The sequence below is a fragment of the Somniosus microcephalus genome, chromosome 28 (genome assembly GCF_052327205.1).
Source record: "Somniosus microcephalus isolate GS21.2 chromosome 28, FLI_Smic_1.0, whole genome shotgun sequence".
Classification (NCBI taxonomy): Eukaryota; Metazoa; Chordata; class Chondrichthyes; order Squaliformes; family Somniosidae; genus Somniosus; species Somniosus microcephalus.
In genome coordinates this window covers 1957318-1985033 of record NC_141014.1, presented here as the reverse complement: position 1 = coordinate 1985033, position 27716 = coordinate 1957318, and the positions used below count along the sequence as shown (strand labels likewise).

At 50.7% G+C, this 27716-nt stretch overlaps 1 protein-coding gene across 1 annotated transcript in view; it reads right to left on the bottom strand.

Annotated features, from left to right (window-relative positions):
- Window positions 1-27716, bottom strand: part of LOC147098718 (extracellular serine/threonine protein kinase FAM20C-like) — a 146174-nt gene that overhangs the window by 55778 nt on the left and 62680 nt on the right. The window contains exon 8 of the mRNA XM_085969406.1: window positions 25121-25202. Within this exon, the coding sequence (XP_085825532.1) occupies window positions 25121-25202 (82 nt within the window). The remainder of the gene's footprint in view (window positions 1-25120; window positions 25203-27716) is intronic.

The following is a 27716-nucleotide window of genomic DNA, read 5'->3' as shown; positions in this document are numbered from 1 at the left end:
GAGACGCCATGCTGACCAGATCCTAGAGTCACAGGAATGAGTCAACCCCATGTCTCGCCCATACATACCTGGTGATGAACCCGATGTACAGGTAGCATCTACCCCAGAAACAGTAGCATCGGAAGTGGATGAACCAACCGACGACAGGGGGCCAGAATCGCCTCCGCACCAAGAGCAAGACACTCGGGAAAGGCGCTATCCAGAAAGGATCAGGAAGCCTCCCCAAAGACTGAATTTATAAATAGACTATTTTCAGTTAATGTTGCATGTTAAAAGTGTTAATTGTAATTAGTTTGATATTTAATTGTTAAATGAGTGTTATGGTACTGGTAATCTAAAAGGGGAGGAATTGTAATGTATGTACCTTTAAGGGGAGAACTACTTTTTACAGCTCCTGTATACTGTAGTACTGGCAGTGACCACACCTGTATATAAACCCTGAGTAGTGATTTGTACAATTAGTTCTAGAGTAACCCTCATTCAGTAAACACCTGTTGATCGTTCCCTGCAGTCTCCTGTCTAATTATTGAAGGACACAACATCAAGATACACGGATCTAACAGGAGGCCCATAGAGAGCGCAGACTCCACGGAGCAGCGGGGGCAGCGAGGAGGCGGAGGATAAATCAAGCGGGAGGGCCAGAGAGAGCGCAGACTCCGCGGAGCAGCGGGGGCAGCGAGGAGGCGGAGGATAAATCGTGCGGGAGGCCCAGTGAGAGTGCAGACTCGGCGGAGCAGTGGGGGCAGCGAGGAGGCGGAAGATAAATTGAGCGGGAGGCCCAGAGAGAGCGCAGACTCCGCGGAGGCAGCGAGGAGGTGGAGGATAAATCGAGCAGGGGGCCCAGAGAGAGCGCAGACTCCGCGGAGCAGCGGGGGCAGCGAGGAGGCAGAGGATAAATCGAGCGGGAGGCCCAGAGAGAGCGCAGACTGGAGCAGCGGGGGCAGCAAGGAGGCGGAGGATAAATCGAGCGGGGGGCCCAGAGAGAGCGCAGACTCCGCGGAGCAGCGGGGGCAGCGAGGAGGCGGAGGATAAATCGAGCGGGGGGCCCAGAGAGAGCGCAGACTCCGCGGAGCAGCGGGGGCAGCAAGGAGGCGGAGGATAAATCGAGCGGGGAGCCCAGAGATAGCGCAGACTCCGCGGAGCAGCGGGGGCAGCGAGGAGGCGGAGGATAAATCGAGCGGGAGGCCCAGTGAGAGCGCAGACTGGAGTAGCGGTGGCAGCAGGGAGGCAGAGGATAAATCGAGCGGGAGGCCCAGAGCGAGCGCAGACTGGAGCAGCGGGGGCAGCGAGGAGGCGGAGGATAAATCGAGCAGGAGGCCCAACAACAAAAGCAACAACTGCAATCAGCTAATGTGATGTCACAACCAGGGAAGGAGCTGATTGGTGAATAGCTGATAAGTGTTTCTAGTTAATGGTCTATTAACTGAAGGCATGGCAGGACAGCTCAGTCCCGTGGAATGCACATCCTGTGCCATGTGGTGACTCCAGGACGCTTCCCATGTTCTGGACAACCACGTGTGCAGGAAGTGTCGTCAGCTGGAGGAGCTCGAGCTCCGGGTTTTGGAGCTTGAACAGCAGCTGGCATCACTGCGGTGCATCCATGAGGCTGAGAGCTTCGTGGGTAGCATGTTTCAGGAGGTGGGACCTCTACAAGCCAGACGGGTTGCACCTCAGCAGGGTCATAGAGACATAACGGCACAGGAGGCCATTCGGCCCATCGAGTCCGTGCCGGCTCTCTGTGGAGCAATCCAGTCAGTCCCATTCCCCCGCTCTATCCCCGTAGCCCTGCAAGTTTATTTCCCTCAAGTGCCTATCCAGTCTCCCCTTGAAAACGTTGAGGCCTAGAAATTCAGTATAGCCACGTTTGGGGCGCTACAGCATGACATTCGCTAGCTTTTGCGCCCGGCGCAACTTAGCGCCACCTTCGCCGATATTCAGTTGCATCGCCCCAAGAGGTTGCTGCTGCGCTAAAGCAGGCGATGCACGACTATCATTAGGCGCTAAGCCGGCGATCCGGGGCGCAAACACCGAAGGCGGGCGCAGCGCAGGTGCGGCGAGGTGCTCATTGAGGGCAGACAGTCAGGCGCCGGTCAGCAGTTAAAGGGGGAGGGTGGAATTGCTTGGCTGCCACGCCCTGCACACTGCAGCCCTAAGGCAAGGCCTGAACACTGCTTCTGGAACAGCTCCACGCCCAGGAGAATGGAGAAGGCCAGGGAGAGAGTGCAGCGCTTCGGCGAGGGTGACCTGAGGCTGCTGGTTGGCGCAGTGGACCGCAGGCGCCATATCCTCTTCCCTGAGGGTGGCAGGAGGCCGCTGCCCGCCGAATATCGGAAAGCATGGAGGGATGTGGCAAACAGGGTCACGTCCAACAGCGTGGTTGGCAGGACACCAACGCAGTGCCGGAAAAAATTCAACGACCTCACTCGGGTTGTCAGGGTGAGTACCCTTTCCAGTATCCCCCTCATCCCTGCATGTGCACCTCACTTTATGGCCAAACAGGTCTGAAAGCCCTAATGGCCAGCCCTCATCCAGCAGCTATGGGACTGTCATGAAAAGCACTTGCATAATCAGGACTTTAGATACTGTCAGGGCTATTCGACCATGGGAGGCAGTGCGGGCAAGATCAGGGCTTGACACTGTCAGGGCTATTCGACCATGGGAGGCAGTGCGGGCAAGATCAGGGCTTGACACTGTCAGGGCTAATCGAACATGGGAGGCAGTGCGGGCAAGATCAGGGCTTGACACTGTCAGGGCTAATCAAACATGGGAGGCAGTGCGGGCAAGATCAGGGCTTGACACTGTACTTAGAGGCGGTCCTTTCTCTTGCAGGCCAAGCTGGCGCATAACAGAAGACAGCAGCGACAGACCGGGGGAGGTCGTCCTGACCTAAAACAGCTGAGCGACCTCGAGCAGCGAGTGGAGTGGATCATGGCAGGCCGGCTGAGTGGCCCCGCCGCCACTGGAGATGCTGACCCTGTTCTGGGCACCAATGGTAAGGTCATCACCTTTTTGACCTCTCCCTTTCCACTTGCGCCTCACACCAGCATCCTTTGCCACTATCGAACCAATGCAGTGCACAGCAGCACTCATGCCTCCCTCGCTGCCGCCCTGTCCTCACTCTAAAGCAACTCTTGTGCCTCCCTGCTTTCAGATGGTGACTCGCCAGGTGAGGAGGCGGCCCCTCAAGCTGGCACTGTGTCCGAGTCAGACATAGAGGAGGAGGAAGAGGAAGCCAGCTCATCAGGGACACCCTCAGCCGAGGCAGCCCATGGCCATGATGGTGACACGTCTTCCCTGGAGGGGAGCAGGGGGGAAGGGTCGGAGGATAGTGAATCGCCAGGGACCAGCGGGCTGCAGCAACGCGGGAGGGGTGGGGAAGCTCGGCGGCCTTCTCCCCGGAGGGTGAGTGCGGCCTCCAGTCCTGCTACGATGAGTGCAGAGGAGGTGCGGCTCCTAGCGGAAATGGGCGCCCAGGCTGAGCGCAGGCACACTGAGCTCATGGCTGCAGTGGCAAGGATGCCTGACTCCATAGAGTCACTGACAAGGAGTGTGCAGGAATTCGGGGCAGCACAGGCCAGGAGTCTGCAACAATTCAGTGCAGCACAGGCCAGGAGTCTGCAGGACATCGCGACAGCACAGGCTAGGAGTCAGCAGGACTTCGCTGCTTCACAGGCGGCTTCTAGCCAAGTGCTCAGTCATGCCGTGCATTCACTGGCTGCTGTCATGCAGACACAGACCAGGGCCACACGGGCACTAACTGCTGCCACACTTGCTGGATCGGCCAGGCATCGCCGGGGCACTCGCTGTGCCGCAGCAGCCCAGCAGTCTGTGCCTCAGCAGATTGCTGCGCATGCTGCAGTGCTGGCCCGTGCGCGTGCCAATGTATCAGCCGACCAGGGAGTGCCTGTGATCTGTTAGGTTGGCAGCATTCCTGCAGCCAACACTGTCACTCCTCCATTGCAGCTGCCACCAGCTGTTGGACAGACTGCTGCCGCCCAAGCAGAGTTGGAGCAGTCAGCAGCCGACCCCTCCAGTCCCAGAGCTGGTCCAGGCCGACCCCCAAGGGCATCTGCCGTCTCATCATCTGACCCTCAGCAGCCTTCCCCCAGCCTTGCTGCAGCCACTGGGGTCCCATTGAGGAGGAGCTGCAGGGCGGGTAGGGGCCAGTCACGGAAGCGAAACGGATCACCCTCGCAGGGGAAAAAGTAGAAGGTGTGGCCAAATGTTTTGTTTTACTTATAAAAGCCGAGACTGGTGTATTTGTTTCATATTTAAAGGCCGAGACTGGTGTATTTGTTTCATATATAAAGGCCGAGACTGCTGTATTTGTTTCATATTTAAAGGCCGAGACTGGTGTATTTGTGTTTTTGGGGGGGGGGGGGGGTTTCTCTCCATTAGTTTGTCATGTGGGAAGGGCACAGAGGTATCACAGTAAAACATTTTCTTAAATCGCACTGTCCATGCTTTCTTTTGGAAGTCCTGGTTGCCCTGCTCGGCTGAGGGCTTGTGGAGCGGCTACATTCATCTTCTGCCATTGGCACAAGCCATTCCCCGAGAGGGGGCCTAGAACCGACTTGCAATAAGCCGCCGACGGGCGGCCCTTGCACTTTCTGCCTCCCTCCTGTGCTGGTCCTCCTCCTCCTCCTCCTCCTCTGGTGGTCCTCCAATGTCTGCTGGCAGTGGCCGAGTCCTGCGGATAGCCAGGTTGTGCAGCATGCAGCACACGACAACGAAATGGGAGACTCGCTCAGGCGAGTACTGTAGGGCTCCCCCGGAATGATCCAGACAGCGGAACCGTTGCTTCAGCATGCCGATTGTTTGCTCAATGATGTTCCTGGTTGCTTGATGGCTGTCATTGTATCCCTCTTCAGCAGGGGTGCTGGGCGCATGGAGCGGGGTCATCAGCCAGGTGCACAAAGGATAGCCTTTGTCCCCGAGAAGCCATCCTCGTGGGTGAGGCTGGGCCTCGAACATGTCTGCTACAGAAGTCTGGCGCAGGATGAAGGCATCGTGGCTGCTGCCTGGAAAGCGGGCATTGACAGCTAGGATGAGCTGCCTGTGGTCACACACCAACTGCACGTTGAGCGAATGGTAGCCCTTCCGGTTGCGGTAATCCTCGGCATTCTCTAGAGGTGCCCGCAAAGCCACATGCGTGCAGTCAATGGCGCCCTGCACCATGGGGAAGCCCGCTAATGCTGCAAAGCCCATTGCACGCTGTTGCTGCTTGACAACGGTCATGGGGAAGGAGATGAACTGACGTCTCCTTCTGAAAAGGGCATTGGTCACCTGGCGGATGCAGCAATGTACCACAAACTGGGAGATGTTGGAAATGCCCCCAGTAGCGGATTGGAAGGAGCCGGTGGCATAGAAGTTGAGAGTCTATGCGATTTTTCGCTGTGGCCCGTCGGAACTGTCGATCGATGAGTCGAGCGTCATATCCCGTTCTTACAAGGGCGTCTTTCAGTGTCTGTAGGTGTCCATCGCGTTCCTCCTCGTCTGAGCAGATCCTGTGTATTCGACTCGTCGATCGACAGTTCCGACGGGCCACAGCGAAAAATCGCATAGACCTCCTCAGAAGACAAACACGGGACACAACCAACAGAGTACCCTTCGTCGTCCAGTACTTCCCCGGAGCGGAGAAACTACGCCATGTTCTTCGCAGCCTTCAACATGTCATCGATGACAATGAACACCTCGCTAAGGCCATCCCCACGCCTCCACTACTCGCTTTCAAACAGCCGCCTAACCTCAAACAGACCATCGCTCGCAGCAAATTACCCAGCTTTCAGGAGAACAGCGACCACAACACCACACAACCCTGCCACAGCAACCTCTGCAAGACATGCCAGATCATCAATACAGATACCATCATCACACGTGAGGACACCACCCACCAGGTACATGGTACATACTCATGTGACTCGGCCAACGTTGTCTACCTCATACGTTGCAGGAAAGGATGCCCCGGAGCATGGTACATCGGCGAGACCATGCAGACACTGCGACAACGGATGAACGGACACCGCGCAACAATCACCAGGCAGGAGTGTTCCCTCCCAGTCGGGGAACACTTCAGCAGTCAAGGACATTCAGCCTCCGATCTTCGGGTAAGCATTCTCCAAGGTGGCCTTCGAGACACACGACAACGCAAAATCGTCGAGCAGAAACTGATAGCCAAGTTCCGCACCCATGAGGACGGCCTCAACCGAGATCTTGGGTTCATGTCACGCTACATGTAACCCCACCTGATGCAGGGTCATCCAGACTCGAGTCGACATTGGCTTGTTCTCTCTACACAGATGTGGCCGGAACTGCTGTGATTTCCAGCCAAAAAAAATGTTTTTTGTCTGTTTTTTTGTTTTTCATACAGACCCCAGCATCTGCAATATTTGACCCCTTGTGACCCCACCTCATTGTTCTTTGATGTAATGTTTCCCTGACTGACCTGTTTGGACACCATTCACACCTTTGACTGCTGTGATTATCTCTCTGCCGAGGTGTGATAAATGGCAGTTGGAAAGGTTACCTGTAAACATCTGACATGATTCTCTGACTATATAAGCTGTGTCTTTATGCATTTCTCCACTTCACCTGAAGAAGGAGCAGCGCTCCGAAAGCTTGTGATTTCAAATAAAGCTGTTGGACTATAACCTGGTGTTGTGTGACTTCTTACATTTGTCCACCCCAGTCCAACTCCAGCATCTCCACACCATGTCTATAGAATACACCCAGTAGTGTAATGGCACCTCGATTATTTCTTAACTCTAGCCATATAGATTCTGTCCTTTACCCCTCCAGGACATCCTCTCCAGCACTGTAACATTCTCCTTAATCAATACTGCCACCCCACCTCCTATCTTTCCTTCCCTATATTTCCTGAACACCTTATAACCAGGAATATTTAATACCCAATCCTGCCCTGTTTTGAGCCAGGTCTCAGTTATTGCCACATCATCATATTCCCATGTGGCTATTTGTGCCTGCAGCTCACTTACCTTGTTTACTACGCTTTGTGCGTTCACATACATACACGGTAAACCCATCTTAGACCATTCTGTATTCTCTCTTAGTTTGACCCCACCTAATACCTTACTATTTCTTACTTTAGTGCGCTTTGCCTCTCGCAATCCTTTGAGCACTTTATTTCCCCTTTCGAATGTTACATCCTGGTGCCCATCCCCCTGCCAAATTAGATTAAACCCTCCCCAATAGCACTAGCAAACCTCCCCGCGAGGATATTGGTTGTAGCCTTTTATGGAGCGGTGAGGACCTGGAACTCGCTGCCGCCGGAAGTGGTGGAAGTGGAGACACAAATTCAGTTGTTTGCGCCAGCCGCTAGCGCCTTAGGAGGAGGAGAAGTGGGGTGCTAAGCGGCTAGCGCCCGGGCGCAGCGCGATCTGCGCCTCTTGCGAACTTCAGTTAAGATTTAGCGGCGGCGCAAAACCTTTGCGTGCGCTCAGCTGCGCGCGCAGATCCTGACGTCATTTCATGGTGCAACGCCCTTTGTGCGCCCCGAACCGGAAATTCAGTGGCGCCGGCTGATGAGTCCACTGCAGGACCTACAGTCTCTGTCACAGGTGGGGCAGACGGTGGTTGAAGGGGCGGGTGGGTGGGGTGCTTGGGTTGACGTGCGCTCCTTGCGCTGCCTGCGCTTGGCTTCTGCTTGCCCCCGGCGAAGAGGTTCGATGTGTTCAGCGCCTTCCCGGATGCTTCTCCTCCACTTTGTGCGGTCTTGGGCCAGGGATTCCCAGGTGTCGGTGGGGATGTTCCACTTTTTGAAGGAGGCTTTGAGGGTGTCCTTGAAGCATTTCCTCTGCCCACCTGGGGCTCTCTTGCCGTGCCGGAGCTCCAAGTAAAGCGTTTGTTTTGGGAGTCTCGTATCGGGCATGCAGACAATGTGGCCCGTCCATCGGAGCTGATCGAGCGTGGTCAAAGCTTTGATGCTGGGGATGTTGGCCTGAGCGAGAACACTGACGTTGGTGCGCCTATCCTGCCAATGAATTTGCAGGATCTTGCGGAGGCAGCGTTGGTGGTACCTCTCCAGTGCTTTGAGGTGCCTGCTGTACATGGTCCATGTCTCTGAGGCATACAGCAGGGCGGGTATCACTGCTGCTCTGTAGACCATGAGCTTAGTGCCGGGTTTGAGGTCCTGGTCTTCAAACACTCTCTTCCTCAGGCAACCGAAGGCTGCACTGGCACACTGAAGGCATTGTTGGACTTCATCATCGACGCCTGCCCTTGTTGACAGTAGGCTCCCGAGGTATGGAAAGTGGCACACGTCCAAGGCCTTGTCGTGGATTTTGATAACCGGGGGGCAATACTGTGTGGCAGGGGCAGGTTGGTAGAGGTCTTTTGTCTCACGGATGTTTAGTTTAAGGCCCATGCTCTCGTACACTTTGGTGAAGGTGTTGACGATGGTTTGGAGTTCGACCTCCAAGTGAGTGCAAACGCAAGCGTCGTCTGCATACTGTAATTCGACGACAGAGGATGGGACGACCTTGGATCTGGGCTGGAGGTGACGGAGTTTGAACTGTTTCCCGTTTGTTCTGTAAATTAGCTCCACTCCAGTGGGGAGCTTACTGAGGGTGAGATGGAGCATTGCAGCAAGGAAGATCGAGAAGAGTGTTGGTGCGATGACACAGCCTTGCTTGACCCCGGTTCGTACATGAATTGGGTCTGTGGCGGAACCGTTGATCAGGGTCATGGCTTGCATGTCGTCGTGAAGCAGGCGGAGGATGGTGACAAACTTTTGAGGGCAGCTTAATTTGAGGAGGACACTCCATAATCCCTCATGGTTGACAGTGTCGAAGGCCTTTGTGAGATCAAAGAAGGCCATGTACAGCGGTTGGTGCTGTTCCCTGCATTTCTCTTGTAATTGACGCGCGGTGAAGATCATGTCCATTGTGCCCCTAAGTGGGCGGAGTCCACATTGCGACTCTGGCAGGAGCTCTTCAGCCACTGGGAGAAGGTGATTGAGGAGGATTCTTGCGATGACTTTCCCTGTGGCAGACAGCAGGGAAACTCCTCTGTAATTACTGCAATCGGGCTTGTCACCTTTCTTGAAGATGGTCACAATTACGGCGTCTCTGAGGTCCCCTGGCATGCTCTCCTCCTTCCAGATAAGAGAAATTAGTTCATGAATTCACGCCAGTAGTGCTTCTCCGCTATGCTTTAGTGCCTTGGCAGGGATTCCATCTGCTCCTGAGGCCTTGTTGTTCTTCAGTTGTCGGATGGCCTTTTCAACCTCATGCCGGGCTGAGGTTGTGCTGAGATGGTGGCGGGTAACATGCTGCGGGATGGAGTTGAGGACACCCGCGTTGAAGACAGAGTCTTGGTTAAGGAGATCTTCGAAGTGCTCCTTCCAGCGGGCACTGTCTGCCTCTCTGTCCTTGATGAGTACCTCTCCGTTCTTGGCCCACAGTGGGGTAGGGCCTTGGGTGCTTGGGCCGTAGATGGTCTTGACTGCACTAAAGAATCCACACACGTCGTGGTTGTCGGCTAGCTGCTGGATCTCCTGTGCTTTCTCCACCCACCATCTGTTCTTTAGGTCGCGAGTTTTTAGTTGGACCTCGGCCTTCAGGCGTCTGTAGAGTTCTGTTGCTGTTTCCAGATCAGGAATGCCTTGCGCTTGCGGCTTATTAGCTCCTGCGGCTTATTAGCTCCTGCTCATTCTCGTCGAACCAGTCTTGGTGTTTCCTGGTCGAGTGACCGAGCGTCTCTTCACAGGTGCTGATTATGGAGGCCTTGAGTGCAGACCAGGCGCTGGGGGCACTCTGTGTCTCTGCATCACTGGGAGTCGTCAGGTTGTTTGTGAGGTGCAGGATGAATAGGGTCTTCTTAGCGGGGTCTTTGAGTGCTTCAGCATTGATTTTCCTGCGGCATTGTTTCTGTTGCTGCCGCTGTTTTGGGGCTACATTGATGGAGATGACAGAGTGGATTAGGCGGTGGTCTGTCCAGCAGTCGTCAGCTCCTGTCATGGTGCAGGTGATGCGGACATCCTTGTGAGGGAACGTAAAAATCTAGAGTAAAAATGTTTAACTGGGGGAAAGCCAATTTCAGTGGGATGAGAACGGATCTGGCCCGGGTAAACTGGAATCAAAGATTGGCAGGCAAAACTGTAGTGGAACAATGGGCTGCCTTTAAAGAGGAAATAGTTCGGGTACAGTCGAGGTACATTCTCACTAGGGGGGGGGGGGGGGAAGGTAAGGCAACTAAAGTCAGAGCTCCCTGGATGACAAAACAGATAGAGAATATGATGAAGCAGAAAAAGAGCGCGTATGACAGATGTCAGGTTACAAATACATCTGCGAATCAGGCTATATAAGGAAAGGTTAGAGGAGAAGTGAAAAAGAAAGTAAGAGGGGCAAAGAGAGGGTATGAGAATAGAATGGCAGCCAACATAAAAGGTAATCCAAAAGTCTTCTGTAGGCATATAAATAGTAAAAGGGTAGTAAGAGGAGGGGTGGGCCGATTAGGGGCCAAAAAGGAGACCTATGCACGGGGGCAGAGGGTATGGCTGAGGTACTAAATGCGTACTTTGCATCTGTCTTCACCAAGGAAGTGGATGCTGCCATAGACACAGTGAAGGAGGAGGTAGTGGAGACACTTGATAGGATAAAAATTGATAAAGAAGAGCTATTAGAAAGGCTGGCTGTACTTAAAGTAGATAAATCACCAGGAGCGGATGGGATGCATCCTAGGATGCTGAGGGAATTGAGGGAGGAAATCGCGGAGGTACTGGCCATAATATTCCAATCCTCCATAGATACGGGGGTGGTGTCAGAGGACTGGAGAGTTGCAAATGTTACACTATTGTTCAAAAAAGGGTGTAAAGATAAACCCAGCAACTACAAGCCAATCAGTATAACAGTTTTGAAGAAGGGTCCAACCCGAAACGTCAACTCAAATTTCTCTCCACGGATGTTGCCTGACCTGCTGAGTTTTTCCAGCATTTTCTGTTGTTATTTCGGATTTCCAACATCTGCAGTATTTTGCTATAGTATAACCTCGGTAGTGGGAAACTTTTAGAAATGATAATCAGGGACAAAATTGACAGTCACTTGGACAAGAATGGATTAATTAAGGAAAGCCAGCACGGATTTAAAGGCAAATCATGCTTAACTAACTTGATTGAGTTTTTTGATGACGTAACAGAGAGGGTTGATGAGGGCACTGTGGTTGACGTGGTGTACATGGACGTCCAAAAGGTGTTTGATAAAGTGCCACACAATAGGCTTGCCTGCAAAGTTGAAGCCCATGGAATAAAAGGGACAGTGGCTGCATGGATACGAAATTGGCTAAGTGACAGGATACAGAGAGTAGTGGTGAACGGTTGTTTTTCAGACTGGAGGAACGTATGCAGTGGGTTCCCCATGGGTCGGTTCTAGGACCACTGCTTTTCTTGATACATATTAATGACTTGGACGTGGGTGTGCAGGGCACAATTTCAAAATTTGCAGATGAGGCAAAACTTGGAAGTATGGTGAACAGTGAGGAGGAGAGGGATAGACTTCAGGAGGACTTGGACAGGCTGGTGAAATGGGCGGACACGTGGCAGATGAAATTTAACGCAGAAAAGTGTGAAGTGATACATTTTGGTAGAAAGAATGAGGAGAGGGCATATAAATTAAAGGGTGTAGTGTATGTACTTTGCAGAAGGAACTATATTCTGCAGCCCCTGTATACTGCAGTACCAGTAGTGACTACCCCTGTATATAAGCCTGTGTAGTAACTTTTGCATAGTAGTTCCAAGTTGTCTCCACTCAGTAAAGACCTGTTATAACCAACTCCTGCAGTCCGTGTCTCAATTACACACGGACATAATACTGGCGACGAGCAGATCTGAACTTACCTACAGTCTGCACCTCCTCATGGGGATCCATCCCTGAAGCGAAGTTATCAGAGGTCGAGGCCAGAAGAAAAAAAATCAAACGAACAGAAGAAACGGGCGTCGACCATGGGCATCCACCTTTGATTCATCAGAGTTGAAGATTTGCAGAAGAGGCTGTCGAGAGCGGGGCTTGGTTATCCTGTCGATGGTGTTTCAGCTAATCGGGCTGGTGGCAGGTAGTACATTGATCCTTCCTGGGCTGCGGCGGTCTAGAGCTCGATCGGGTGGCTTTTCAACGGGGCCGAGCAGCGTTGTTGGGAAGAGGAGAGAGAGGGTGGAGCACACAGGGCGCGGCCGGTGCTACGAAGCCGGGCAGCGTACAGACCCGAGAAGAGGGAGGCAAGTGTTCCGCAGGGTTGCTCCGACGACGGGGAAATAATTGAAAAAAATAAATAAATTAGAAGTGCAGAAAGCTGCGAGGAGCTGCAGTTTGCTACGGGAACCACGGAGAGTGGCGTTAGCAGCAGCGCGGGGGGAAGTGCGCGAAGACCATAGGGTGTCGCCATCAAGGCATAAAACGTCAGCAACAGCGCTAGCAGCAGCGGAGAAGGCAGAAAGCGCGGGAGGCGCCATCTTAATCCAGCGGGGAAGAAGGCAAAGCGCGGGAGGTGCCATTTTGTAAATCGGGGAAGAAGGCAAAGCGCGGGAGGCGCGATCTTAGATTTCCAAGATGCCGAAGACTGGCAATATCACTGCCTTTGATAATGCAATAGAAGACTGGACCACGTATGTGGAAAGAGTCGAGGTATATTGCAAGGCAAACGAAGTAGCCGATGAGAAAAAGGCATCGGTACTACTAAACTTAATGGGCGCAAGAACGTACGGCCTATTGCGGAACCTGATTACTCCAGCCAAACCGAAGGCGAGGAGTTTTAACGAAATTGTTGATATCCTACAGGAACACCTAAATCCTACACCACTGCTGATAGCAGAAAGATTTAAATTCCACAGGAGAAATCAGCATAAAGTGAGAGCAATGCTGATTACCTTACGGAACTATGCAAGCTATCAAAGCACTGCCAGTTCGGAGCAGGACTGGCAGATACCCTACGGGACAAATTTATCTGTGGACTCCTGAGTGAAGGAACCCAGAAGAGGTTACTCTCAGAGAAAGAGCTGACGCTAGATAAGGCTTTCAGCATGGCAGTATCGTACGAAGCAGCAGCAAGGGGAGCTGCGGAAATTCAGCAAACGACACAGGAATACGGCACCCACGAAATGACACGGGGATTTGAAAAATGTTATCGCTGTGGCAGAACAACCCATGACCAGAAGGACTGCTGGGCCAAGGACAAAATATGCAGGCAATGCGGAAAGATGGGACACATTGCACGAGTTTGCAGGTCTGGGAAGAAGACTCACGACAACAAAAAGGCTACTAAGGAACAGTACAGGAAAGTACAAAAGATGACGGACAGTAGTTCCGAAGACCAGATGAGCGATAGTGAATCCGGGAACAAGAGACTAAGCTGTCTCAAACTTCACAACGTAATCGCAAAAGAGGATCACCGAACCATTTGGGTCACCCTCACGATAGCAGGGTCCCAAGTCAAAATGGAATTGGATACAGGATCAGCTCTGATCTTCATGAATCGACGAGACTACGAGCGGCTATTCTCACACATACCCTTGAAAGAGACATCCATTGTCTTGAAGACGTATACGGGGCAAAAAGTATACCCCAGAGGAAAAATAAGGGTGCCTGTCGAATACAACGGCAAGGAAACTCAGAAATTGTATCTGTACATACTGCAAGTTGGTGGACCACCGTTATTGGGATGTGAATGGATCAGAAAGATAAGTTTAGACTGGCACTCCATTCAGGCACCGACGGTGGCTGGTAAAAAGGATGACGACGTCACTCCTGGACGATTGTCAACAATCTCAGATAACACCAAAGAGGTATTTCAACAAGAACTGGGAACTCTTAAAGGCGTAACCGCCTCAATAAAAATAGAAGAGAATGCAATTCCCAAGTTTTTTAAAGCAAGACCGGTACCATATGCAATTCGCCCAGCCGTCGAAGCAGAGCTGGAGAATCTGGAGAAGGCAGGCGTGTTGTCAAAGGTCGACTGGAGCGAGTGGGCGACACCCATCGTTCCTGTCATGAAGAAAACGTTGAACAATAAGTCTGAGGAGCCAAGGAAGGTTCGCATCCGTGGGGACTTCAAGGTGATGGTGAACCCAGTCCTTCACACAGTACAATATCCTCTTCCGAGGATAGAAGATATTTTCGCCTCACTATCTGGAGGGAAGCGTTTTACAAAAATTGACCTAGCACAAGCATATTTGCAGATGGAGGTTGAAGAATCCTCCAGGAAGTATCTCACAATAAACACTCACAAAGGTCTTTACCAGTATAATCAACTGGTATTCGGAGTAGCATCAGCTCCGGCGATATGGCAAAAAGTGATGGAACAAGTCCTGCAAGGGATTCCGGGGACTCAGTGTTACTTGGACGACATCCTAGTGACAGGTGAAGATGACAGTGAACACCTTGCCAACCTAGAGCAGGTGCTCACTAGACTAAGAGAACATGGGCTACGAGCCAATCGCCCCAAGTGCGAGTTTTTTAAGAAACAGATATCGTATTGTGGCCACGTGATTGATGAAGAGGGGTTACATAAGTCCCCTGACAAAATTGAAGCGGTAGTTAAGGCTCCAGCGCCTGAAAATGTGTCGCAACTGAGGTAATTCCTCGGATTGGTGAATTACTACCATAAGTTTTTGCCGAATTTGTCCACAATTCTGCACCCACTGAACGCCCTACTACAAATCGGAGTAGCATGGAAATGGAGCGATGAATGTAAGCGGGCCTTTCAGAAGAGTAAGGACCTCATCACTTCAAGGGAAGTATTGGCTCACTACAACCCATCACTACCGATAAGATTGGCGTGTGATGCGTCTCCCTACGGCATTGGAGCGGTACTGTCACATAAATTCCTTGATGGTTCAGAGAGGCCGATAGCTTTTGCGTCACGCTCGTTAACTTCAGCCGAGTGTAACTACACCCAGATTGACGGAGAGGCCCTCAGCCTGGTGTGGGGGGTGAAGATGTTCAATCACTACTTGCACGGTCAGAAATTTACTCTACTAATGGATCATCAACCTCTCGTCTCCATTTTCAACCCTCAGAAGGGCGTACCGATAATGACAGCACAACGGCTACAGAGGTGGTCCCTTTTCCTAGGGGCACACCAATATGACATTGAGTACAAAGGAACTAAACAGCATGGGAATGCTGATGGATTGTCGCGCCTACCGTTGCCGACGGTGGAAGAAGCACCTGCAGTGGATCCGGTGGAGATATTACACTCGACCATAGTCGAATGTCTCCCTGTGACGAATGCAAACATAGAAAAGGAAACACGAAATGATCCGACACTCTCCTGGGTCTATGATTTAATGGCGAAGGGATGGCCAGCACATGGCGAACCACTGCTGCCAGCATTCTCGCCGAGAAGAGAACAGCTGTCAGTGTGCAGAGGAACCTTGATGTGTGGATCCAGAGTAGTAATTCCACCCAAATTGAAGGATAGAGTGCTCAATGAGCTTCATGAGGGTCATCTGGGAGGGGTAAAAATGAAGAACTTAGCCAGAGCGTTTGTGTGGTGGCCGGGAATCGACAGAGAAATCGAAGAGATGACCAAGAGCTGTACAGGATGCCAGAAGGTCCAAAACGCCCCACCACAAGCCCCTCTACATCCTTGGGAGTGGCCCTCATCTCCATGGCAAAGGGTGCACATTGATCTTGCTGGTCCATTTATGGACTCGATGTTTTTGATTGCGGTGGATGCACATTCAAAGTGGCCAGAGGTAATAAAAATGTCCTCAACCACCACAGAAAAAACTATCACAGTCTTACGAACCATATTCACCAGAAATGGGCTGCCTGAACAGATTTGCTCCGACAATGGACCACAGTTTGTGTCTGAAGAGTTCCAGAGGTTCTTAAAGAACAATGGTGTTAAGCATTACACATCCGCCCCATATCATTGTTAGAATAAAATTTTGCTGGACAAGATTTTGCTGGAAAAGACACAAACAACAAATTCGCTGACTGGGACTAATTGAATCACTGCACAGTGAGACATGCCATGCTTACGCATGGCTGGAACAAAGTTCGTCTCGTGTCCTGACTGGGACTAATTGGATCACTGAGGACTAACAAGGTTCACTGGTATCCTATCATCGAACTAATCACTTGTATCCTATTATCGAACTAATCACATTCCGCCAGGGAACAAGACGGAACGAAGACCTGAAGAGGCAGAATTGGCAACACAAGTGTGTAAACTCCTGACTGGAGGAAAATAACGATATGCGCTAATAAACGAATTGATTGGATGAATGTAAATGATCTAAAACCAACTTCTTGGAATTGTATATAAGCTCGGCACGTACTACAATCGGGGAGAAGGTGCTCTCGCAGACCACGTGGTTGCAGACGCTTCTCCCAGAGCTCTGTCATTTAATAAAGTTGTCTCTCTTACTCAAAGTCTAGTTTCTGAGGAATCATTTTTCCTACAACAAATTGGCGCTGCGAGCAGGGTGCCACGGAGCTGAACAGTCGCTCGAGTCAGTGACCAGGGTGAGTAGTCAGATTTTTGACCACCCATAAATCAGAGACACTCCACAAGGCGACTGAACGGCGAAGCGGCACCAAAACGAATCTGGGACACAGACTGAGTGGGTAAGAGACACTACTTGATTTGTATGTGTGTATTTGTATTTGTGTAATAGTAACTAAGTAACTAAGAAAAACCTCGGATCAGGAGGACACTTGTCTCAGACACCTAGCCTCAGGCCGGTTGTTAAGAGGGCAAATGCCCCACGCGAAGGCCAGGACCATGAAGTAGGTGCCGAGACTCGAGACTCCAAGGTGTTCTAAAGTCGTGATACTAGTCGAGTACGGTTAACATTTTTCTGCATTATATCATGTTGCTAAGTGAACTAGGAGATTATTAGTGTCGGTGTTGTAGGACCCTGATCAGGTAAACAGACACCGGGGAGGGGTAGAAACCCCGTCCAACAAGCAAGCGTTACACGTCTGGGCAGTTTTGAGAGAAAGACAAACCCGGACCTTTGAGAACGCTGGCATAGAGTGCGACAAGAAGCTCGGGTATTCTCGGAAGGAAAGAATAGGGGGGCTCTCTAAGGAACAGATCTCCAGACACGAAGGAACGATCGGTGAAGCAGCGGCGATGTCAGGTGAGGAAGTTAAGAGGGGACCTTCGGGCTCCCTCACATATTCTTATATGACAAACCGACAGTCGTTAATTAAGAAGATGCAGAAAGACGGGTGGGATGTGTCACAGACTTTAGAACTCCAGAGAAGCCGGTTGACTAAACAGACAAAGGATAAAACCAAGAAGGCAGGAGTGTTATTAGTACACCAACTAGCAGGACTCATTGAACAAGTAAACGTAATAAAGAAAGTTGCACAAGACAAAGTACAGATGGTTACGGAACTAGAGACAAAGGCGAAATGTCAAGCAAAGATTATAAAGGAATTAGAGTGTAAGGTATACGAGGGGGGGGGGCGAATGGGGACTTGTCCAGACACCACCTCCCTTCCCCCATATTACAGTGCAGAACCAACAGCCCCTGCAGGCGAGGGGGACGTTGAAATAGTCGAGATGGCTCCTGTGAGTCGGGGCGGGACATTGGCTAATCCCACCGCCAGTACCCAATAAAGGCGGAGGCCAGGAAGGCAGTCGTGGACATAGTGAAGGGGCTAGTAGAAAGGGGTATCCTGAGGGAAACCACGAGCACTACTAATTCCCCCACATGGCCAGTAGAGAAACCTGATGGGAGCTATAGGTTGACTATAGACTATATGGCCCTCAACAGGGTCACTCCTAAATTACACCCCATCGTTGCCAGCCCCTCAACAATTTTGAATGGGCTATCCCCTGAACAGAAGATATTCACCATTTTAGACATAGCTAACGGATTCTGGGCACTCCCATTAGATCCGGAATCACAAGAGAAATTTGCATTCACAGTAGGGGATAAACAATATACGTGGACCCGATTGCCACAGGGATTCCATAATAGCCCAGCTATTTTTCACCACGTCATGAGTGATATCCTAAAACAGATAGAAGTACCTGAAGGAAGCACTATTTTGCAGTACGTCGACGACATACTAATAGCCTCGGAAACGAAGGCAGACCATCTGGCAACCCTATATTTAGTACTAAGGGCCCTAGAGACGGCTGGCCTCAAGGTAAGCCCTAAAAAAACACAGATAGGAAAAACTCAGGTCCTATACCTGGGACATCTAATCTCCCAAGGACTTAAAGAAATGCCACAGGACAGGAAACATGCTGTCCAGGGCATGCCGAGACCCGTAACAGTACGCGGAGTCAGGAAGGTACTGGGGCTCTTTAATTACAGTCGAAATTTTATCCCGGGGTTCGCTAAATTAGCAGAACCTATACAAAGATTAGTGAAAGGGGGTAAACCCACGTTGGAACCGATAGATTGGGGACCGGAACAAGAGGAAGCTTATACTCAACTAAAGTCTGAGCTAGTATCAGCCCCAGGGCTAGGACTGCCAGATATGAGTAAGGACTTCCACATACATTGCAACAATGAAGAAGGGTTTTACACAGCAGTAGTTACACAGGATCATGGGGATAAAAGGCCCGTCGCCTACTATTCCACAGCGGAGGGACCGGTAGTCACAGGGCTCTCCCGGTGCATAGCTGCATTGGATTGTGCGGCTTGGGCAGTAAAGGTTAGTGAGCCGATAGTAATGACAGGAAACACTATATTGCACACTAAACACACTCTGGTAGAGATGCTGAATACCGGGAAATTAAGATCCGCCTCGAACATGAGATGTGCCAAGTGGGAGGCCGTCCTCCTCCCTCCGAGTAAAGCAGTAACCATTGTTAGAGACACGAGGGAGAACCCGGCAGAAGGAATACTGGGAACTGGGGAGCCCCACAACTGTGGGGATGTAGATATGAACCTGGAAGAAGATAGGATAAAAGACACCCCTTTAGCGACAGCGGAAGGGACGTTGTACGTAGATGGTTCACGCAAGTATATAGATGGGCTGCCCCGAACGGGGTGGGCGGTGGTTAATGGCGAATTAAAAACCGTAGAGTCAGGACGGATTGATGGAGGCCTATCGGCCCAAGTGGCAGAGCTAGTGGCTCTCACCAGGGCACTAGAGTTGTCAGAGAATAAAATCGCGAACATTTACACAGATAGTAGGTATGCCTTTGGGGTGGTCCACGATTATATGACTGCAAGGGGTAGGAGGGGATTCATTACTACGGGAGGCAATCCCATAAAACACCAGCTGAGGATAGAAGCCCTCCTAGAAGCTAGCGACAAACCCCAACAGGTAGCAGTAATTAAGATTAAGGCACATCAGAGGGAACCGGACCGGACTAGCCCGGACTGGTTAAATCACCAGGGGAACCAGGCTGCGGACCAAGCAGCACAAAGGGCGCTAGAGCAAGAAAGGATCGAAGAAGTACCAATAGCCGCTGTGAGCAGCTCCAAGGACGAGATAAGTATTGACGAACTCCATGAGGACACCCCCGACATCGAAAAAGGTACGTGGGAAGAACAAGGCGCAAAGCGGGGAAGCGATAATGTCTGGCGAAAGGATAACAGGGTAATGGCCCCCAAGTGCATTCAAAATACGCTATTAGAACTCTACCATGGGCTTGTACACTCAGGGAGAGAAGCGATGATGGGAAGCCTCAGCAAAGAATGGTGGTGGAAGGGGATGGGAAGAGATATCGCGAGATACTGCCATCGATGTATCACCTGTGCGCAGTATAACCCCGGGCGACCCATAAAGGTCAAAATGGGACATCAACCAAGGCCACGAGGGCCCTGGGAGCACATACAAATAGACTTCACAGGTCCCCTTCCACCGTCACACGGCAAAACATACTGCCTCGTGGTCATAGACCAATTCACCCGCTGGGTAGAGGCTTTCCCCACGCGAAATTGCACCGCTTTGACGGTTGCCAGAGTCTTAGCTGAAGAAGTAATCCCCAGGTGGGGAATACCAATTCAAATGGACTCTGATCAAGGTACCCACTTTACCGGGAGTGTCATAAAAACGGTATGCCAATTAATGGGAATTAAACAAAAATTCCACATCCCATACCACCCTCAAAGTTCGGGCATGGTGGAACGAATGAACCGAACCCTTAAAAATGCATTGGCAAAGGCAATGCAGACGTCGGGGAAAATCTGGACTGAAGTATTGCCCATTATCCTAATGAAGCTGCGAGCCACTGAAAACCGAACGACAGGCTTGACCCCTTATGAATTGATGACAGGAAGGGCGATGCAATTGCCAGAAGGCATCATAACAGGTGGGGCCGATGTAGGCCCTTTAAAAGATAGACTAAAATGATACGTTCTGGAACTTAGCACTCAATTAAAGGAGATGCGAAAGAATGTCCGCGATAATCAGGAGGACAAGGATCGGGCACAAGAGCTCACAATGACGGCTTATGTTCCCTCAGCGGGTAGTAAAGTCACGGTGAAAACTCTGCCCAGCAAACCAGGGTTCGCCCCAAAATGGAGTGGGCCATATGAAATCATAATCAGTGGGGATACCTGTGCCTGTCTAGACATAAGGGGTAAAGGAGTATGGAAGCATTGGACACAATTGAAAGTATATAAAGACAACTGACTGGCTACTTTCTGAATCTGTTTTACAGGTGATCTGCATACCCTTTGTCATAAAATTCCTGTAAAGACTGGACTGTAGTGATATATTAATCATGTTTAGAGTATTATGGGTAATGGCGTTATTTCATATTGTCACGGGAAGCGCGGTACCCCATTTACGTAAAGAGAGAGGGTTGCATGTAAATACCTTTCTGTATACGTCATATGTCTATGCGAAAAAAATGGGCCAAAGCTCCTGCTGGGTGTGCGCCCATGTGCCCACTCATACGGGGGGAGGAATCCCATTAAGGCCTATCCGCTTTAAGGTAGAGGAGATGGTAGGGTGGTTATTATACTCTAATACCACCTGGAATAAGGAGGATACCATACAAACCCAAAATAGCTTGAATCCAGGTCAGCTGGAACATGAGTGGAAACAGGCAGGATATAACCCCACGAACTTTAAAGGATGGTTTCATCCCCAGTACGATAATCGAAGGTATCCAGAAGAGCTATTAGTCAGCACAGGGGGAAAACTAAACAATGCAGAGGGGGAAGTCTGCTTGGTAAACTATGATGAGACAGGGTTAGTGGTTGGATGGAGTAAGTGCAAGTATAATTACACTTTAACCAAAACCAGTACTAAACCACCAGGTACCCTAGAATGGCCCTACGTGGGAACGTTTAATTTATCCGAAGTGCTAAACCGGACTAGCAATCTACCCTGGAGGGGAATACCTGGGATCATGTACCAACTTTGGAACAAATTTGAGGCCTATAATAATACCTATTTCATTTGCGGATATAAGGCGTATCCATGGCTTCCACGAACCTGGACTGGGTTATGCTATATAGGATACGTAGTACCATACATCCATTATTTATCCTCCCTAACCCACCACTACGGGTACCAGTCGTTATGGCAACCAGCCAAGCGTGTTAAGAGAGCTATTACGGAAACCGAACGATTCTGGGCTATAGCATTCCCCTGGTACGGAACGGGAAAAATAGCAAGGGAATCCATAAACATGACAGCAGTGCTCGAACAAATAGCCAACGATACGGCTGAGTCCCTGAGAGAAATGAGTGCCGAAATGGTGGCGATCCAGACCACCGCCTTACAGAATAGGATAGCCCTAGATTATCTGTTGGCGGCGCAAGGAGGCACCTGTGCCCTGATCGGGACAGACTGCTGTACATATGTCCCAGATAGCTCCGAGAATATCACGAGCCTAGCAAATCATATCCAAGAAGAAATAAAGAAGCTCCATCAACCCACAAGCACAGGGTGGCTTGATTGGTTGCTAGGGAAAACCGGGTGGGGAGCGTGGATGATGCAAGGGATAATAATAATAGTTGTAATTTGTATGTTGATGTGTTGTGCGCTGAGCCTTATGAAGTTGTGTTGCCAAACTGCTATGAAAACCGTGATGCCGATCACCTCTATCGAGGAGGAACACACCAACCTGCTACCAAGGGACGAAGAACACCAATACGACACTGTCGAAGGAACAACCGAACCCCCGGACATAAGCCAGTGGCTGTAAGCACCGACGAAAGGGGGAACCGAGGATGGTCATCTGGGAGCAAATGAATCGTGCTCCAGGACCAAGAGGAGGGATTGTTAGAATAAAATTTTGCTGGACAAGATTGCTGGACAAGATTTTGCTGGAAAAGACACAAACAACAAATTCGCTGATTGGGACTAATTGAATCACTGCACAGTGAGACATGCCACGCTTACGCATGGCTGGAACAAAGTTCGTCTCGTGTCCTGACTGGGACTAATTGGATCACTGAGGACTAACAAGGTTCACTGGTATCCTATCATCGAACTAATCACTTGTATCCTATTATCGAACTAATCACATTCCGCCGGGGAACAAGACGGAACGAAGACCTGAAGAGGCAGAATTGGCAACACAAGTGTGTAAACTCCTGACTGGAGGAAAATAACGATATGCGCTAATAAACGAATTGATTGGATGAATGTAAATGATCTAAAACCAACTTCTTGGAATTGTATATAAGCTCGGCACGTACTACAATCGGGGAGAAGGTGCTCTCGCAGACCGCGTGGTTGCAGACGCTTCTCCCAGAGCTCTGTCATTTAATAAAGCTGTCTCTCTTACTCAAAGTCTAGTTTCCGAGGAATCATTTTTCCTACAACATCATCCAGCCACCAATGGATTGGCTGAGAGGTTCGTTCAAACATTCAAGAAGGCTATCAAGGCAATGTGTAATGAAGACATACCCCTACAACACAAGGTGGACAACTTCTTGTTTGCCTACCGGAATGCGACACATGCGGTTACCAACCAAACTCCAGCCATGATGTTCTTCAATCGAAGACTACGGTGCCGCTTGGATTTGGTTAAGCCAAACATCAGAAGAGATGTGGAGAACAGGCAGTTTCAGAATATGAATGAAAGGCCGACCAGGAGTTTTAAGATAGGTCAACCAGTTTTGGCCCGGGACTACCGCACAGAGAAATGGCAGCCAGGAACGATCTGTACACGGTAAGGACCTCTAATGTATACCATGGACGTTGGAGAGAGCATTGTAAGACGCCATGCTGACCAGATTCTAGTGTCACTGGAAAACATCAATTCCACACCACGATCCTATACACCTGGTGATGAAACCGAAGTACCAATTGCATCTACCTCAGAATCAGTGATATTGGAAGCAGACGAACCAAACAACGACGTTGATCCCGAATCAACTTTGCCAGAAGAACCTGATACCCTAAAGAGGCGTTATCCAGACAGAATCAGGAAGCCTCCTCAAAGACTGAACTTATAATTGCTTAACTTCAACTAATGTACCTAGCTGTAATTGTAAATATGTTATTTAATTATTAATCGAATGTTATGTACTGTTTAGCTAAAAGGGGAGGAATTGTAGTGTATGTACTTTGCAGAAGGAACTATATTCTGCAGCCCCTGTATACTGCAGTACCAGTAGTGACCACCCCTGTATATAAGCCTGTGTAGTAACTTTAGCATAGTAGTTCCAGGTTGTCTCCACTCAGTAAAGACCTGTTATCACCAACTCCTGCAGTCCATGTCTCAATTACACACGGACATAATAAAGGGTACAATCCTAAAGGGTTGCACGAACAGAGAGACCTGGGGTTATATGTGCACAAATCGTTGAAGGTGGCAGGGCAGCTTGAGAAAGCGGTTTAAAAGGCTTGCGGGATCCTGGGCTTCATAAATAGAGGTATAGAGTACAAAAGTGTGGAAATTATGATGAACCTGTATAAAACACTTGTTCGGCCTGAACTGGAGTACTGTGTCCAATTTTGGGCACCGCACTTTAGGAAGGATGTCACAGAATCACAGAAACCCCACAGTGCAGATAGAGGCCATTTCGGCCCATCGAGCCTGCACCGACACATATCCCACCCGATCCCTGTAACCCCTACACCAACACATATCCCACCCTATCCCCGTAACCCCACGTATTTAATCCCCCTAACACTAAGAGTCAATTTATCATAGCCAATCAACCTAACTCGCACATCTTTGGACTGTGGGAGGAAACCGGAGCACCCGGAGGAAACCCACGCAAACACGGGGAGAATGTGCAAACTCCACACAGACAGTCGCCCGAGGCCGGATTCGAACCCGGGTCCCTGGCGCTGGGAGGCAACAGTGCTAACCACTATGCCACCGTGCCTCAGCGAGGGTGCAGAAAAGATTTACGGAGAATGCTTCCAGGAATGAGGGACTTCAGTTACGTTGATAGACTGGAGAAGCTGGGGTTGTTCTCCTTGGAGCAGAGAAGGTTGAGAGGAGATTTGATAGAGGTGTTCAAAATCATGAGGGGTCTAGACAGAGTAGATAGAGAAAAACTGTTCCTATTGGCAGAAGGGTCGAGAACCAGAGGACACAGATTTAAGGTGATTGGCAAAAGAACCAAAGGCGACATGAGGAAAAACGTTTTTATGCAGTGAGTGGCTAGGATCTGGAATTCACTTCCTGAAAGGGTGGTGGAGGCAGATTCAATCATGGCTTTCAAAAGGGAATTGAATGAGTAGCTGAAGGAAAGAAATTTGCAGGGCTACAGGGAAAGGGTGGGGGAGTGGGACTAGCTGAAGTGCTCTTGCAGAGAGCCGGCACGGGCTCGATGGGCCAAATGGCCTTCTTCCCTGCTGTAACCATTCTATGATTCCTACCAAAGTGAATAGCCTCACATTTCCCCACAATATATTCAATCTGCCATCTTATTGCCTACTCACTTAATCTGTTTATATCCCTTTGAAGCCTCTTTGCATCCCACTTACAGATTACATTCCCACCTAGCTTGGATACATTCCACTCAGTCGCCTCACCAAATCATTGATGTAGATTGTAAATAACTGAGGCCCAAGCATGATCCTTGCGGTACCCGACTAGTTATAGCCTGCCATCCCGAAAATTACCGAACCCTGTGTTTTATCGCCAAGCCCTGTATTTTATTACCGAGCCCTGTGTTTTATTACTGCGTGGTTCTGAGTCTCAGTGACAGTCACAGTGGGCCTGTCTGACCCAGACAATGGTCAATGTTTGCCCGCTCAAGGTCACTCACCCTCGGCCATTGTCCAAGTGAAGGAGGAAGCTATTGTTGCCAAATGCCTGGAATGTTTCGTAGTGATGTCGGTCCATGTTCCCTGCAGAAAGAACAGAGAGACCAGGAGGCCAGTTAGTCCTGACTGGGACCCGAGGGCTGTATAGAGGGGTAGGCTGGTCGACACACTGAGAATTACACAGGGCAACCTCCCAGCCCTTCCACACTCGGCCCCACACTTCCGGCCCTTGAACATCCAGCTATTCCACTGCCAGTATGTACACAGTGGCTCTCTGATTTTTATTAATTCATTCTCGGGATGTGGGCATCGCTGGCAAAGTCAGTATTTATTGCCCATCCCGAATTGCCCTCGAGAAGGTGGTGGTGAGCCGCCGCCTTGAACCGTTGCAGTCCGTGTGGTGAAGGTAGTCCCACAGTGTTGTTAGGTAGGGAGTTCCAGGATTTTGACCCAGCGACGATGAGGGATCGGCGATGTACTTCTAAGTCAGGATGGTGTGTGACTTGGAGGGGAACTTGGAGGTGGTGGTGTTCCCATGTGCCTGTTACCCTTGTCTTTCTAGGTGGAAGAGGTTGTTGGTTTGGGAGATGCTGCCGAAGAAGCCCTGGCGAGTTGCTGTAGGGCATTTCTCAGGTCTCTTTGCCTGTGTTGACATGAAGCCATGAGACCTCATGGGGTCTGGAGTCAATGTTGAGGACACCCAGGGCCACTCCCTCCCGACTGTATACCACTGTGCCGCCACCCCTGGTGCGACAGGAGATGCCCAGGGCTGGTTATGGAGGAGGCTGGGACGTTGGCTGCTAGGTATGATTCTGTGATTAGGACAATGTCAGGCTGTTGCTTGACTAGTCTGTGGGTAGCTCTCCCAACATTGGCACCAGTCCCAGATGTTAGTGAGGAGGAGTTTGCAGCGACTGGTCTGGGTGTACCCTCGCCGGCTCCGAATTCCGTTGCCTCGGTCACAGCCAGGTGGACTGTCCTTTTTTTAATCTTATTATTTTTGTAGAGGCCTGATACAGCTGACTATGTTGTTAGGCCGCTTCAGACGGCAATTAAGAGGTGTGTGAGGGACTGGAGTCACACAGAGGCCAGACAGGTAAGGACAACTGGTTTCCTTCCCTAAAGGTCATTAGTGAGGTCTCCAGGGTCTTTGTGTCCCAGACACAACCTGAACCGGTGTGTGCGCACGCACGCACGCACGCACACACACACACACACGCGCTGACCGAGACACGCGCGCGCTGACCGAGACACGCGCGCGCTGACCGAGACACGCGCGCGCTGACCGAGACACGCGCGCGCTGACCGAGACACGCGCGCGCTGACCGAGACACGCGCGCGCTGACCGAGACGCGCGCGCTGACAGAGACACGCGCGCTGACCGAGACACGCGCGCTGACCGAGACACACACACTGACCGAGAGACGCTGACCGAGAGACACGCGCTGACCGAGACACGCGCTGACCGAGACACACGCGCTCTGACTGAGACACGCGCTGACTGAGACACGCGCTGACCGAGACACGCGCTGACCGAGACACGCACTGACTGAGAGACACGCACTGACTGAGAGACGCACTGACTGAGAGACGCACTGACTGAGAGACGCACTGACTGAGAGACACACGCTGAGTGAGACACGCACTGACCGAGACACACACTGACTGAGAGACGCACTGACTGTGATGAAATATGCCATTCATCACTCATCTGTATTCTCTGTGTGATTGTGCCTGTGACTGTGGTTTAGTTTCAGTTTCATTTCCCTTACCTCAGTTCCGTTTCCTCACCTTGTATTGTATTGTGTGTAGGGCTCCGCCCATACCTGGCCCCTATGTAAGCAGGCTCAGCGTGCCTCACATCCAGTACTGCAGACCTCTGGATGGAAGACACCTCTCCACTGTGTGTTACCTTCTAAGTTAATAAAAGCCTTGTTTTGTTCCGCTAACATTGAGTCTCGGATTTATTGAGGCACATCACTGACTGAGAGGCGCACTGACCGAGAGGCGCACTGACCGAGAGGCGCACTGACCGAGAGGCGCACTGACCGAGACGCGCACTGACCGAGAGGCGCACTGACCGAGAGGCGCACTGACCGAGACGCGCACTGACCGAGACGCGCACTGACCGAGACGCGCACTGACCGAGAGGCGCACTGACCGAGAGGCGCACTGACCGAGAGGCGCACTGACCGAGAGGCGCACTGACCGAGAGGCGCACTGACCGAGAGGCGCACTGACCGAGAGGGACACTGACCGAGAGGGACACTGACTGAGACACACACTGACCGAGATGTAATGATATCAGCAAATAGAGATGGTATTTGCCTGTTTGATTATGATGCCTTATCAGCATGTTTGCAGGTATTGATTGCTTGTGCCTGGCCAGCAGAGGGCATGTGACTGAGACAAGCAAGGCAGTTTAGTTTGGTTTCAGTTTCTTTCTAGATGCATCACTAGCTTGATGTCTCCTGTAAATGCTGTATAAAGAGTTGAACAGACTTTAGATTAAAAGACATCTCTTTCATAAATGTCTCGTCATTGAACCCACAAAGAAATCAATACATGGTGTCAGAAGTGACTGAAAGAGATGAAGAG